The sequence below is a fragment of the Oncorhynchus clarkii genome, chromosome 6 (assembly GCF_045791955.1).
Source record: "Oncorhynchus clarkii lewisi isolate Uvic-CL-2024 chromosome 6, UVic_Ocla_1.0, whole genome shotgun sequence".
NCBI lineage: Eukaryota > Metazoa > Chordata > Actinopteri > Salmoniformes > Salmonidae > Oncorhynchus > Oncorhynchus clarkii.
The window spans coordinates 9,616,674-9,632,156 of NC_092152.1; the positions used below are offsets into that span (position 1 = coordinate 9,616,674).

The 15,483-nt window shown below is 46.8% G+C and overlaps 1 protein-coding gene across 1 annotated transcript in view; it reads left to right on the forward strand.

Annotated features, from left to right (window-relative positions):
• LOC139410597 (excitatory amino acid transporter 1-like) overlaps positions 1-15,483 on the forward strand; it is a 40,806-nt gene that overhangs the window by 15,029 nt on the left and 10,294 nt on the right. The window contains exons 4-8 of the mRNA XM_071155903.1: positions 2,237-2,441; positions 3,062-3,104; positions 13,641-13,915; positions 14,921-15,154; positions 15,254-15,448. Coding sequence (XP_071012004.1) covers positions 2,237-2,441; positions 3,062-3,104; positions 13,641-13,915; positions 14,921-15,154; positions 15,254-15,448 — 952 coding nt within the window. The remainder of the gene's footprint in view (positions 1-2,236; positions 2,442-3,061; positions 3,105-13,640; positions 13,916-14,920; positions 15,155-15,253; positions 15,449-15,483) is intronic.

The following is a 15,483-nucleotide window of genomic DNA, read 5'->3' on the forward strand; positions in this document are numbered from 1 at the left end:
GTTTATTTCACTTTTGTTTATCTACCTCACTTGCTTTGGCAATGGTAACATATGTTTCCCAAGCCAATAAAGCCCTTAAATTTAAACTTCAATTGAATTGAGAGAGAGGCCTCTGTCGTTTTCTCCCTCTTTGCGTCAGCTGCTCTAATTACTGCTATGTGTGGTCTGCTTGTGACAAGGGCCCTCATGGCTCTCCCTCCTTGTCCTCTTACTACACACAAAACACTGCATTTCCTTCCGTTGCTTTCTAGAAGAGAAAAAACTAACATATTGTGGCCAGGCATTTCATGACCCCACATAAGAGGGAAGTGCAGAGGTTTAAAGGGTGGGTGGGTGGATGAATTGGGAGATAGGGGGTGGGGCTGTGGAGGTTATACAAGGGGTGTGTGGTGGGGCCTCTGCTCACATCAACCCACTCGTTAGTTCTAGCCCATGGCTAAATCAGACTAATACGTTTTTTACACTAACTCGGTGCATTCAGAAAGTATTCAGACCCTTTGACTTTTTCCACATTTTGTAACGTTAACAGCCGTATTCTAAAATGTATGAAATAGTTGTATTTCCCCCATCGATCTACGTACAATACCACATAATGACAAAGCAAAAGACAGGTTTTTTGAAATGTTTATAAATGTATTTAAAATAAAAAAAACTTTGTCACTGCTTTGTCATTTTGGGGTATTGGTGAGGGGGGTAAAACAATTGATCAATGTTATAATAAAGCTGTAATGTAACTATATGTGGAAAAAGTCAAGGGGTCTGAAATACTTTCTGAATGCACTGTGCCTCTGTTTTGCTCATCTGGATGTATGTATAATCTCTCATTTTAAAGTAAACACTACACTGTTGATGCACAGTTGGCAATGTAGGCCTAAACAGTGCCTTGATTGGCACGATCAGTTGTCTTCAAGATGTTTTTGCCATAAAAAAAAATGGTCCTAAAAATCACTGTTCATAAAAGGTCTAAGTCAATATAGAACATCAGACAGACTATCTGCATTTGCATCAGTTCAATAAATGAAGGAACCCTGCAGGGAACTTCTACTTCTGACAAGGCTTCAAATAAATAGTTCACTTTTGTCTGTTGTGCTAATGCCAGAGATCTGGGCATGTGTCCCAAAAGGCACCCTATTCCCTATATAGTGCACTACTTTTAAGTGAATAGAGTACCATTTAGGACAGAACCTATACAGAGTTAATGGCCTCATGCTCATTGTTCCTGGACCTAAAGGAACTGAATAGGTATTGTGCTGGATGGCTGTGAATTTTAGTTGGCATAGCTCTAACATCACACTGTCTCCCCTACTCTCTTCTCCTCTAGAACTCTTTGAATAACCCTTCTGGTTTCATTTATAACCCTTTTGAGTTCCATGTAGAACCCTTTACACAGAGGGTTCTACATGGAACCCAAAAGCGTTCTACCTGGAACCACAAAGGATTCTACCTGCAACCAAAAAGGTTCTTTCTATGGGGACAGTTGAAGAACCCTGTTGGAACCCTTTTCCTAAGGGTGTACAGCACTTTGGTTTAATGAACATTCTCTGAATGAGAAAGTAATTATTTAACTCTAAAGGATGAAAATGCGGTGGCTGCATTTCTTGTTGCCAAAGAGATGGGGGAGAATCAATGTAGCTGTGCAAGCTGGACTAAGTCAACAAGTTTTCCCAGGGTTGTCCGAAAGGGAAAAGGGGGGGGGGGGAGTAAAGAAAGAGAATTGCAGGCAATAAGATTAGTGTGTAAAGGGGGAGAGCAGAGGATAGAGACTGGGGGCCATGTAGGGGTCACACGGTGCACCTCTGAAAAGAACACATACATCACATCTCATTCACACAAAAGGCTGAACATAAGAACAGCTGACACTGAAAATATGTCGCTAACTAACGTCATTGCTATTGAAGCAAGCTTATTGTCCCAGTATGTTATCCTCCCCAGAATAACAATTTAAAAAAACGTCTCACTTTAAAATCCTTTACATCCCGTCAAAGAGATTCAAACTCAGGTACAGCGACTCAGCTGAAGCAGTCCAGCCTGGAAGTCACAGCTAGTTTCAATTCCTGTGTTAGAAAACGTCAGGGGATAGTGGTGGCCTGTGTCCTAAATAGCACCCTAGTCATTATAGAGGGAATGGGGAGCCATTTGGGACACAAACTTGGTGAGCATGGCAGGTCTGGGATTGTCATCAAGTGTTTTCTCTATTCTCAGACTGACTCACCAGGCAGTCTTTTTGTCTCACCAGGCATTGCAGCATTGGACAGCCGTGCCTCTGGGAAGATGGGTATGCGGGCAGTGGTGTACTACATGACCACCACAGTCATCGCAGTCTTCATCGGCATCGTCATGGTGCTCATCATCCACCCTGGGAAGGGCTCCAAGGACGAATTCAAAAATCAGCAGAAGATCGAGCAGGTCAGCCCTGCTGACGCTTTCCTGGACCTCATCAGGTAGGCCATAATTATTGTTGTGTATTCAGGGTGGTGCCCTGACCGGGACTCAAACCCAGGTCCAGCGATTGTCAACCCAACACCTTAACCGTTACGCCAAGAGATCCGAAACTTGCTGACGAGGTCACTTGGTGTTGAGTTAGAGTCGAAACTGTAATTTATACTGCTTCCTGTTGCTGTTCTGTTGTTGTTTCCTGTTGCTGTTCTGTTGTAGTTTCCTGTTGTCGTTCTGTTGTTGCTTCCTTATGCTGTTCTGTTGTTTCCTGTTGCTGTTCTGCTGTTGTTTCCTGTTGAAGTTCTGTTTTTGCTTCCTGTTGCTGTTCAGTCGTTGCTTCCTGTTGCTGTTCTGTTGTTGCTTCCAGTTGCTGTTCTGTCTTTGCTTCCTGTTCCTGTTCTGTTGTTGCTTCCTGTTGCTATTCTGTTGTTGCTTCCTGTTGCTGTTCTGTTGTTGCTTCCTGTTGCTATTCTGTTGTTGCTTCCTGTTGCTGTTCTGTTGTTGTTTTCTAATTTTCTCTTACATTCACATGAATGATCAGTTTGTCACTATAAAGGAAAATAAAAAGCAAGTATAATAGTCTTTTTCAGTAGTGAGATTTGATTGGTTTGTTTCTCTCTTCTAGAAACATGTTCCCTCCAAACATTGTGCAAGCTTGCACACAGCAGGTAAGTCCTTTTCTGTTCCAAAATGTAAACCTGGACCGTACATCGATCTCACTGACATATTTGTACAAAGGGAACAATGTGAAACCCAGATCAGTGCCGTTTCCAGATAGTATTAACGAAGCCTAGTAGTATAACCCACAGGGAAATATCAAAGTCCACTGCTTATCGTGAATACACCAAACATTAGGAACACCTTCCTCAGAACAGACTCAATTCGTCGGGACATGGACTCTACAAGGTGTCGAAAGCATTCCCCAGGGATGCTGGTCCATGTTGACTCCAATGCTTCCCACTGTTGTGTCAACTTGGCTGGATGTCCTTTGGGTGGTGGGCCATTGTTGATGCACTGGTGAGTGTCAAAAACCCAGCAGCGCTGTTGCAGTTCTTGACACAAACCGGTGCACCTGGCACATACTATCATACCCCTTTCAAAGGCACTTAAATAATTGTTGTCTTGCCCATTCACCCCCTGAATGGCACACATACACAATCCATGTCTCAAGGCTTAGAAATCCTTCTTTAACCTGTCTCCTCCCCTTCATCTACACTCTTTTGTAACGGGGTTCTTCCTGGGAAGGACCAAAATGCAGCGTGGTTGAGGTTCATGTTTTTTAATAAGACAACTAAACATGAACATAATACAAAACAATAAACGTGAAAAAAAAACGAAACAGCCCTATCTGGTGCAACAAACACAAAGACAGGAAACAGCCCTATCTGGTGCAACAAACACAGAGACAGGAAACAGCCCTTTCTGGTGCAACAAACACAGAGACAGGAAACAGCCCTTTCTGGTGCAACAAACACAAAGACAGGAAACAGCCCTATCTGGTGCAACAAACACAGAGACAGGAAACAGCCCTATCTGGTGCAACAAACACAGAGACAGGAAACAGCCCTATCTGGTGCAACAAACACAGAGACAGGAAACAGCCCTATCTGGTGCAACAAACACAGAGACAGGAAACAGCCCTATCTGGTGCAACAAACACAGAGACAGGAAACAGCCCTATCTGGTGCTACAAACACAGAGACAGGAAACAGCCCTATCTGGTGCTACAAACACAGAGACAGGAAACAGCCCTATCTGGTGCAACAAACACAGAGACAGGAAACAGCCCTATCTGGTGCAACAAACACAGAGACAGGAAACAGCCCTATCTGGTGCAGCAAACACAGAGACAAGAAACAGCCCTATCTGGTGCAGCAAACACAGAGACAGGAAACAGCCCTATCTGATGCAGCAAACACAGAGACAGGAAACAGCCCTATCTGGTGCAACAAACACAGAGACAGGAAACAGCCCTATCTGGTGCAACAAACACAAAGACAGGAAACAGCCCTATCTGGTGCAACAAACACAAAGACAGGAAACAGCCCTATCTGGTGCAACAAACACAGAGACAGGAAACAGCCCTATCTGGTGCAACAAACACAGAGACAGGAAACAGCCCTATCTGGTGCAACATAAACACAGAGACAGGAAACAGCCCTATCTGGTGCACCAAACACAAAAACAGGAAACAGCCCTATCTGGTGCAACAAACACAGAGACAGGAAACAGCCCTATCTGGTGCAACAAACACAAAGACAGGAAACAGCCCTATCTGGTGCAACAAACACAAAGACAGGAAACAGCCCTATCTGGTGCAACAAACACAGAGACAGGAAACAGCCCTATCTGGTGCAACAAACACAGAGACAGGAAACAGCCCTATCTGGTGCAACAAACACAAAGACAGGAAACAACCACCCACTAAACCCAACACAAAACAGGCTACCTAAATATGGTTGCCAATCAGAGACAATGACTAACACCTGCCTCTGATTGAGAACCATATCAGGCCAAACATAGAAATAGACAAACTAGACATAGAATGCCCACTCAGATCACACCCTGACCAAACAAAACATAGAAACATACAAAGCAAACTATGGTCAGGGTGTGACATGTTTGAAGTGGATTTAACAAGTGACATCAGGAAGGGATCATAGCCTTCACCTGGTCAGTCTGTCATGGAAATAGCAGGTGTTCTTAATGTTTTCTACTCTCAGTGTACATGACATATTATACAATAATATATACCATTTAGCAGATGTTTTTATCCATAGAGACTTACAGTCATGCGTGCATACATTTATCATATCGGTGGTCCCAGGAATCAAACCCACTATCTGTCATGTACTGTCATGTTGTGTCTTGTCTCTGTCCTTTCCCTTCATCCTGTCTCCCTCTGCTGGTCGTTGTTAGGTTACCTTTTCTCCTCCTCTTTCCCCCAGCTGTGCCTTGTCTCCTCCTAACCACCTCGTCACCCCTTTTCCCACCTGTTCCCTTTTTCCCTCTGATTAGGTCCCTATATCTCTCTCTGTTCCTGCTCCTGTCCTTGTCGGATTCTTGTTTGTTGTGTTTCATGCCTGAACCAGACTGTCGTCATGTTTGCTGTAACCTTGTCTTGTCCTGTCGGAATCTGCCGGTCCGTCTGAGCCTACCTATGTTTGGTAATTAAAGAAGCTCTGTTTAAGTTAATTCGCTTTTGGGTCCTCATTCACGCACCGTAACAGAAGAATCCGACCAAGAATGGACCCAGCGACTTCGGATCCTCTCCACTCAGCCGTCGGGATCCAGGGAGCGATGCTAGGCAGACACGAGCAGGAAGTGTCTGCTGCTCGACATGCCGTTGAGACCCTGGCCACCCAAGTCTCCAACCTCACAGAACAGGTTCACCATCTCCGCCTCGATCCACCGGCCACTTCCAGGGCTTTCGAATCTCCGGAGCCCAGAATCAATAACCCGCCGTGTTACTCTGGGGAGCCCACTGAATGCCGCTCGTTCCTCACCCAGTGTGATATTGTGTTTTCTCTCCAGCCCAACACTTACTCCAGGAGCACTGCTCGTGTCGCCTACGTCATATCTCTCCTTATTGGACGGGCTCGTGAGTGGGGCACGGCAATCTGGGAGGCAAGGGCTGAGTGTACTAACCAGTATCAGGACTTTAAGGAGGAGATGATACGGGTTTTTGATCGATCTGTTTTTGGGGAGGAGGCTTCCAGGGCCCTGTCTTCCCTATGTCAAGGCAATCGATCCATAACAGACTACTCTATTGAGTTTCGCACTCTTGCTGTCTCCAGTGGCTGGAACGAGCCGGCCTTGCTCGCTCGTCTTCTGGAGGGTCTCCGCGCAGAGGTAAAGGATGAGATTCTCTCCCGGGAGGTTCCTTCCAGCGTGGATTCCTTGATTGAACTCGCTATTCGCATTGAGCGACGGGTTGATCTTCGTCACCGAGCTCGTGGAAAGGAGCTCGCGCTCTCCGTCGCCCCCCTCTCCGCATCACTACCATCTTCCTCTGCCGGCTCGGGTGCTGAGCCCATGCAGCTGGGAGGTATCCGCATCTCGACTAAGGAGAGGGAACGGAGAATCACCAACCGCCTCTGTCTCTATTGCGGTTCCGCTGGTCATTTTGTCACTTCATGTCCAGTAAAAGGCCAGAGCTCGTCAGTAAGCGGAGGGCTACTGGTGAGCGCTACTACTCCTGTCTCTCCTTCAAGATCCTGCACTACCTTGTCGGTCCATCTACGCTGGACCGGTTCGTCAGCTTCCTGCAGTGCCTTAATAGACTCTGGGGCGGAGGGCTGTTTTATGGACGAGACCTGGGCTCGGGAACATGACATTCCTCTCAGACAGTTAAAGGAGCCCACGGCCTTGTTCGCCCTGGATGGTAGTCCTCTCCCCAGGATTCAGCGTGAGACGCTACCTTTAACCCTCACTGTTTCTGGTAATCATAGTGAAACCATTTCTTTTTTAATTTTTCGTTCACCTTTTACACCTGTTGTTTTGGGCCATCCCTGGCTAGTTTGTCATAATCCTTCCATTAATTGGTCTAGTAATTCTATCCTCTCCTGGAACGTCTCTTGTCATGTGAAATGTTTAATGTCTGCTATCCCTCCTGTTTCCTCTGTCTCTTCTTCACAGGAGGAGCCTGGTGATTTGACAGGGGTGCCGGAGGAATATCACGATCTGCGCACGGTGTTCAGTCGGTCCAGGGCCACCTCTCTTCCTCCACACCGGTCGTATGATTGTAGTATTGATCTCCTTCCGGGAACCACCCCCCCCCGGGGTAGACTATACTCTCTGTCGGCTCCCGAACGTAAGGCTCTCGAAGATTATTTGTCTGTAGCTCTTGACGCCGGTACCATAGTCCCCTCCTCCTCTCCCGCCGGAGCGGGGTTTTTTTTTGTCAAGAAGAAGGACGGGTCTCTGCGCCCCTGCATAGATTATCGAGGGCTGAATGACATAACAGTGAAGAATCGTTATCCGCTTCCTCTTATGTCTTCAGCCTTCGAGATCCTGCAGGGAGCCAGGTTTTTCACTAAGTTGGACCTTCGTAACGCTTACCATCTCGTGCGCATCAGGGAGGGGGACGAGTGGAAGACGGCGTTTAACACTCCGTTAGGGCACTTTGAATACCGGGTTCTTCCTTTCGGCCTCGCTAACGCTCCAGCTGTCTTTCAGGCATTAGTCAATGATGTCCTGAGAGACATGCTGAACATCTTTGTTTTCGTTTACCTTGACGATATCCTGATTTTTTCACCGTCACTCCAGATTCATGTTCAGCACGTTCGACGTGTCCTCCAGCGCCTTTTAGAGAATTGTCTTTTTGTGAAGGCTGAGAAGTGCACTTTTCATGCCTCCTCCGTCACATTTCTCGGTTCTGTTATTTCCGCTGAAGGCATTAAGATGGATCCCGCTAAGGTCCAAGCTGTCATTGATTGGCCCGTCCCTAAGTCACGCGTCGAGCTGCAGCGCTTTCTCGGCTTCGCGAACTTCTATCGTCGTTTCATCCGTAATTTCGGTCAGGTGGCAGCTCCTCTCACAGCCCTTACTTCTGTCAAGACGTGCTTTAAGTGGTCCGTTTCCGCCCAGGGAGCTTTTGATCTCCTCAAGAATCGTTTTACATCCGCTCCTATCCTTGTTACACCTGACGTCTCTAGACAGTTTGTTGTCGAGGTTGACGCGTCAGAGGTGGGCGTGGGAGCCATTCTTTCTCAGCGCTCCCTCTCTGACGACAAGGTCCACCCATGCGCGTATTTTTCTCATCGCCTGTCGCCGTCGGAACGTAACTATGATGTGGGTAACCGCGAACTGCTCGCCATCCGGTTAGCCCTAGGCGAATGGCGACAGTGGTTGGAGGGGGCGACCGTTCCTTTTGTCGTTTGGACTGACCATAGGAACCTTGAGTACATCCGTTCTGCCAAACGACTTAATGCGCGTCAGGCGCGTTGGGCGCTGTTTTTCGCTCGTTTCGAGTTCGTGATTTCTTATAGTCCGGGCTCTAAGAACACCAAGCCTGATGCTTTGTCTCGTCTCTTCAGTTCTTCAGTAGCCTCCACTGACCCCGAGGGGATTCTCCCTGAGGGGCGTGTTGTCGGGTTGACTGTCTGGGGAATTGAGAGGCAGGTAAAGCAAGCGCTCACTCACACTCCGTCGCCGCGCGCTTGTCCTAGGAACCTTCTTTTCGTTCCCGTTCCTACTCGTCTGGCCGTTCTTCAGTGGGCTCACTCTGCCAAGTTAGCCGGCCACCCTGGCGTTCGGGGTACGCTTGCTTCCATTCGCCAGCGTTTTTGGTGGCCCACCCGGGAGCATGACACGCGTCGTTTCGTGGCTGCTTGTTCGGTCTGCGCGCAGACTAAGTCCGGTAACTCTCCTCCTGCCGGCCGTCTCAGGCCGCTTCCTATTCCCTCTCGACCGTGGTCTCACATCGCCTTAGATTTTGTCACCGGACTGCCTTCGTCAGCGGGGAAGACTGTTATTCTTACGGTTGTCGATAGGTTCTCTAAGGCGGCTCATTTCATTCCCCTTGCTAAGCTTCCTTCTGCTAAAGAGACGGCACAAATCATCATCGAGAATGTTTTCAGAATTCATGGCCTTCCGTCAGACGTCGTTTCGGACAGAGGTCCGCAATTCACGTCTCAATTTTGGAGGGAGTTTTGCCGTTTGATTGGGGCTTCCGTCAGTCTCTCTTCCGGCTTTCACCCCCAGTCTAACGGTCAAGCAGAACGGGCCAATCAGACTATTGGTCGCATCTTACGCAGTCTTTCTTTTCGCAACCCTGCGTCTTGGTCAGAACAGCTCCCCTGGGCAGAATACGCCCACAACTCGCTTCCTTCGTCTGCGACCGGGCTATCTCCTTTTCAGAGTAGCCTCGGGTACCAGCCTCCGCTGTTCTCATCTCAGTTCGCCGAGTCCAGCGTCCCCTCCGCTCAGGCTTTTGTCCAACGTTGCGAGCGCACCTGGAAGAGGGTCAGGTCTGCACTTTGCCGTTATAGGACGCAGACTGTGAGGGCTGCTAATAAGCGTAGAACTAAGAGTCCTAGATATTGTCGCGGTCAGAGAGTTTGGCTCTCCACTCAGAACCTTCCCCTTAAGACGGCTTCTCGCAAGTTGACCCCGCGGTTCATTGGTCCGTTCCGTATTTCTCGGGTCATTAATCCTGTCGCAGTTCGACTTCTTCTTCCGCGATACCTTCGTCGCGTCCACCCGGTCTTCCATGTCTCCTGCATCAAGCCCGTCCTTCGCGCCCCCGCTCGTCTTCCCCCCCCCCCCCCATCCTTGTCGAGGGCGCACCCATCTACAGGGTCCGTAGAATTTTGGACATGCGTCCTCGGGGCCGTGGTCACCAGTACCTCGTAGATTGGGAGGGGTACGGTCCTGAGGAGAGGAGTTGGGTTCCCTCTCGGGACGTGCTGGACCGTGCGCTGATCGAGGATTTCCTCCGTTGCCGCCAGGTTTCCTCCTCGAGTGCGCCAGGAGGCGCTCGGTGAGTGGGGGGGTACTGTCATGTACTGTCATGTTGTGTCTTGTCTCTGTCCTTTCCCTTCATCCTGTCTCCCTCTGCTGGTCGTTGTTAGGTTACCTTTTCTCCTCCTCTTTCCCCCAGCTGTGCCTTGTCTCCTCCTAACCACCTCGTCACCCCTTTTCCCACCTGTTCCCTTTTTCCCTCTGATTAGGTCCCTATATCTCTCTCTGTTCCTGCTCCTGTCCTTGTCGGATTCTTGTTTGTTGTGTTTCATGCCTGAACCAGACTGTCGTCATGTTTGCTGTAACCTTGTCTTGTCCTGTCGGAATCTGCCGGTCCGTCTGAGCCTACCTATGTTTGGTAATTAAAGAAGCTCTGTTTAAGTTAATTCGCTTTTGGGTCCTCATTCACGCACCGTAACACTATCCTGGCATTGCAGGTGCCATGCCCCAACCCACTGAGCTACAGAGGACCAGGTTTTTTATGTAATAAAGTGTGTTGGTTTTTTTCATTGTTAATCTGTTCATAGAAATCTACCTACCCGTATACAGTGGATTTGGAAAGTATTCAGACCCCTTGACTTTCCACATTTTGTTACGTTACAGCCTTATTCTAAAATTGATTTTTTTTTAAATTATCCTAATCCATCTACACACAATACCCCATATTAACAAAGCAAAAACGTGTTTAGACATTTTTGCTAATTTATTAAAAAATAAAAACTGAAATAACTTATTTACATAAGTACTCAGACCCTTTGCTATTAGGCTCGAAATTGAGCTCAGGTGCATCCTGTTTCCATTGATCATCCTTGAGCTGTTTCTTCAACTTGATTGGATTCCAGCTGTGGTAAATTCAATTGATTGGACATGATTTGGAAAGGCACACACCTGTTTATATAAGGTCCCCCTGTTGACAGTGCATGTCAGAGCAAAAACCAAGTTGTGAGGTCGAAGGAATTGTCCGTAGAGCTCTGAGACAGGATTGTGACGAGGCACAGATCTGGGGAAGGTAACCAACATTTTTTAGCAGCATTGAAGGTCCCCAAGAACACAGTGGCCTTCATCAATCTTAAATGGAAGAAGTTTGGAACCACCAAGATTCTTCCTAGACCTGGCCACCTGGCCAAACAGAGCAATCGAGTAGAAGGGTCTTGGTCAGGGAGGTGACCAAGAATCCGATGGTCACTCTGACAGAGCTCTGGAGTTCCTCTGTGGAGATGGGAGAACCTTCTATGCAGTACTCCAGCAATCAGCCCTTCATGGTGTCTAGATGGAAGCCACTCCTCAGTAAAAGGCACATGACAGCCCGCTTGGAGTTTGCCAAAAGGCACCTAAAGGACTCTCAGACTTTGAGAAATAAGATTCTCTGGTCTGATGAAACTAAGGCTGAAATCTTTGGTTTGAATGCCAAGCATCAAGTCTGGAGGAAACGAGTCACCATCCCTACGGTGAAGCATGGTGGTGGCAGCATCATGCTGTGGGGATGTTTTTCAGTGGCAGGGACTGGGAGACTAGTCAGGATCGAGGGAACGATGAACTGAGCAAAGTACAGAGAGATCCTTGATGAAAACCTTCTCCAGAGCGCTCAGGATCTCAGACTGGGGCAAAGGTTAATCTTCCAACAGGACAATGACTATAAGCACACAACTACAAGACAAGACAATGCAGGAGTGGCTTCGGGACATGTCTCTGAATGTCCTTGAGTGGCCCAGTCAGAGCCCGGACTTGAACCCGATCGAACATCTCTAGAGAGACCTGAAATTATATGTGCAATGACGCTCACCATCTAACTTGACAGAGCTTGAGGAGATCTGCAGAGAAGAATGGTAGAAACTCTCCAAATACAGTTGTGCCAAGTGTCATGACATGCTCTTGGGGGAAGAATCATAGGCACCCCCTTCTCTCTCTCTCTCTCTCTCTCTCCACAGTTTTATGATGGTCATAAATACCTGCAGGAAAACTCTCTCTCCCACTCTCAGCAATGGAAGTGAAATCCCTTTGTTACCACAGGGAGAGACGTTGCAGTTCAGTAAACAGTATTTCTGTATTCCAAACATTTGGAATGGTCCATGGGTATTTAAAGAACAATCCTGTCGAATTTGGTAATAATTTGTGATGTAACTAAAGACGGTGGAACAACATAACTGTATCTCTGACTGTATATATTTACCCGTTATCAGACTCACATCCAAATGTGGAGGAACATATATTATTAAATGTGAAACTATTTGTGAGAAGACGTAATGTGATGTTAGCCTTCTAAATGGGGCGGCAAGGTAGCCTTGTGGTTAGAGTGTTGGACTAGTAGGTTGCAAGGTTGCAAGTTCAAGTCCCCGAGCTGACAAGGTACAAATCTGTCGTTCTGCCCCTGAACAGGCAGTTAACCCACTGTTCCGTCCCACTAGGCCGTCATTGAAAAAAATAATTTGTTCTTAACTGACTTGCCTAGTTAAATAAAGGTTAAAAAAAAATGAGAGAATTGTTTTTCATTTGAAGTCTTAACCAAGTCAGTGGCCACGCCCACAAATTACATCGGCGTCCCAGAGTGTATAAAACCCACTTCCAACCAAATGTACATTAGGCCAACGAGACCAACAGCTTGAGCTGAGAGGCACGTAATGGCTAGAACTCTGAAACTTTCAACAGAGAAGAAGAAAATCTCTACAAAACTAAAGACTACACATTCACAGTCCGCAGCTGTATATGTAAAATAGTCTAGGAAACTCGACCGAAGACGAGAGGAGAACATTTCCCTATCAAACGACCATATCCATTGCAACAGACAGACGCTACAACTACAAAGGATCTGGGGGACAAACCAGAGACTTTCTGTCGACTGACTCTCCAGCAGACGGACTGGCGATTTCAACAGAGACAACAAAGTGACCAAGAATCCGATGGTCACTCGGATGTGTAAATTGCAATTATTTTCGAATGAGCGGCCATTCATGTGCAAGGTATTAGCATTTCCATGAGCATAGTTATCAGCTGTGTGTACGATAGTGGAGTCGTTTTGTTTTTCCTGCCGCTCTTTCTCACCTGCCCCTCCCTTTTCATTTGGTGTAACAAGCCGTCATATTGGTTTAGTCCACTAGGGACCTTTCATTATATCATGTATAATGTATAACCTATCCTGTGTGTATTTATGCACTTCTGTGTGATTATTTAGTTAGTTAGTAAATAAATAATTAAGCAATTGGTATATCACTGATTCATCATTTATACTAGGGTTCGTGCTGATATCCAAGAGTTTGCGACCTTCAGAATATGACTGATGATGTGGTAATACATTAATAAGTGACTGTTAAATTCTGGAAATAGTAACTCTTTAAACAACATTTTCCCATGGCGTTAGTTTAATCATGTAATAATTACACATAGACAATTGATTTGATAATTTAAGTCTTCACATTAATGATAGTCCAAGACACACATGTAGCATCATACCCAAAAAGACTCAGGCTGTAATCGCTGCCAAAGGTGCTTCAACAAAGTACTGAGAAAAAAGTCTGAATGGGATATTTCAGTTTTTTTTTAACGGTTTTGCTTTGTCATTATGTGGTATTGTGATGTCATTATGTGGTATTGTGTGTAATTTGGGGAAAAAACTAGTTAATCCATTTTAGAATAAGTCTGTAACGTAACAAAATGTGGAAAAGTCAAGGGGTCTGAATACTTTCCGAATACACTGTATAAACACTGAACAAAAATCAATAAAGCTTTGCACCTTTGCCCTACAGTTTAAAACGCAGTACGGAAAGAGAGTGGTCCATGTGAAGATGACGGTGAACGATACCCTCTTCGTCTTGAACGGGACTCAGGGGCAGCATATCATGCGGGAGGAGGTGATCCCCATCCCGGGGCAGGTGAACGGGGTCAATGCCCTGGGTCTGGTCGTGTTCTCCATATGCTTCGGTCTCATCATTGGCAGCATGAAGGAGCAGGGAAAGCCCCTCAAGGACTTCTTTGTCTGTCTCAACGAGGCTATCATGAGACTGGTGGCCATTATCATGTGGTGCGTGGTGCAGTGTTAGGCATGGTTTGAATTCGGTTTAGGGCGAAGTTGCCCCTAGACATTGATCTTGGTTCAGTTTTAGGATTGTGGGACTGGAAGCTGATCCTAAATCTGTACCTAGAGGAAACCTCACCCCGGAGAGTTCAAATTACAAGGTGGCTGGGAATTACAGGGTGGCTGGGAATTACAGGCTTTTTGGGAATTACAGGCTGGTTGGGAATTACAGGCTGGTTGGGAATTACAGGCTGGTTGGGAATTGCAGGCTGGTTAGGAATTACAGGGTGGCTGGGAATTACAGGGCGGCTGGGAATTACAGGATGGTTAGGAATTACAGGGTGGCTGGGAATTACAGGCTGGTTAGGAATTACAAGGTGGCTGGGAATTACAGGGTGGCTGGGAATTACAGGCTGGTTGGGAATTACAGACTGGTTGGGAATTACAGACTGGTTGGGAATTACAGACTGGTTGGGAATTACAAGGTGGTTGGGAATTACAGGGTGGCTGGGAATTACAGACTGGTTGGGAATTACAGGCTGGTTGGGAATTACAGGGTGGCTGGGAATTACAGGCTGGTTGGGAATTACAGGGTGGCTGGGAATTACAGACTGGTTGGGAATTACAGGCTGGTTGGGAATTACAGGGTGGCTGGGAATTACAGACTGGTTGGGAAATACAGACTGGTTGGGAATTACAGGGTGGCTGGGAATTACAGGCTGGTTGGGAATTACAGGGTGGTTGGGAATTACAGGCTGGTTGGGAATTAAAGCGTTACTGGGAATTGAAATCTCAATGTACCGGTCTCTCACCCATTTAATTAACCTCTATATCTATCCAATAAAGAGAAAATACTTCAAAAAATAAGAAAAGTAGAACTTGTTATTGTGTACTATGTGATAGTGGAAATGTGTTGATCTTGACGGTACCACAATAACGTGATGTAGCACTCGCTTGGTATTGTGAGCCTAAATTTGACGTGGGATTTGTTTTGCATTTTTTTTGCATCAGGTATGCACCCATTGGTATCCTGTTTCTCATCGCTGGGAAGATAGTGGAGATGGATGACATCACAGAAACGGGCGGCCAGTTGGGCATGTACACTATAACAGTCATTATTGGCCTGTCTATCCATGCCTTCCTGGTACTGCCCACACTCTACTTTGTGATCACAAGGAAGAATCCCTTTGTCTTCATCTGTGGACTCCTGCAGGCTCTCATCACCGCGTTGGGGACCTCATCTAGGTGAGTTGTCATGGTGATAGACAGTAGATCTGACTTTTACTGACTCCAAATGTCTCGTCTGTCTCTCTCTCTCTCGCCTTTCCTCCTGTTCAAACTCAGCTCAGCCACGTTGCCCATCACCTTTAAGTGTCTGGAGGAGAACAATGGGATAGATAAGAGAGTGACACGCTTCGTGCTGCCAGTGGGTGCCACCATCAACATGGACGGCACCGCCTTGTACGAAGCTATCGCGGCTCTCTTCATAGCCCAGGTCAACAACATGGACATGAACTTTGGACAGATCCTCACTATAAGGTATGTCCATCCAGTCCATTAACCAAGCTCTTTGG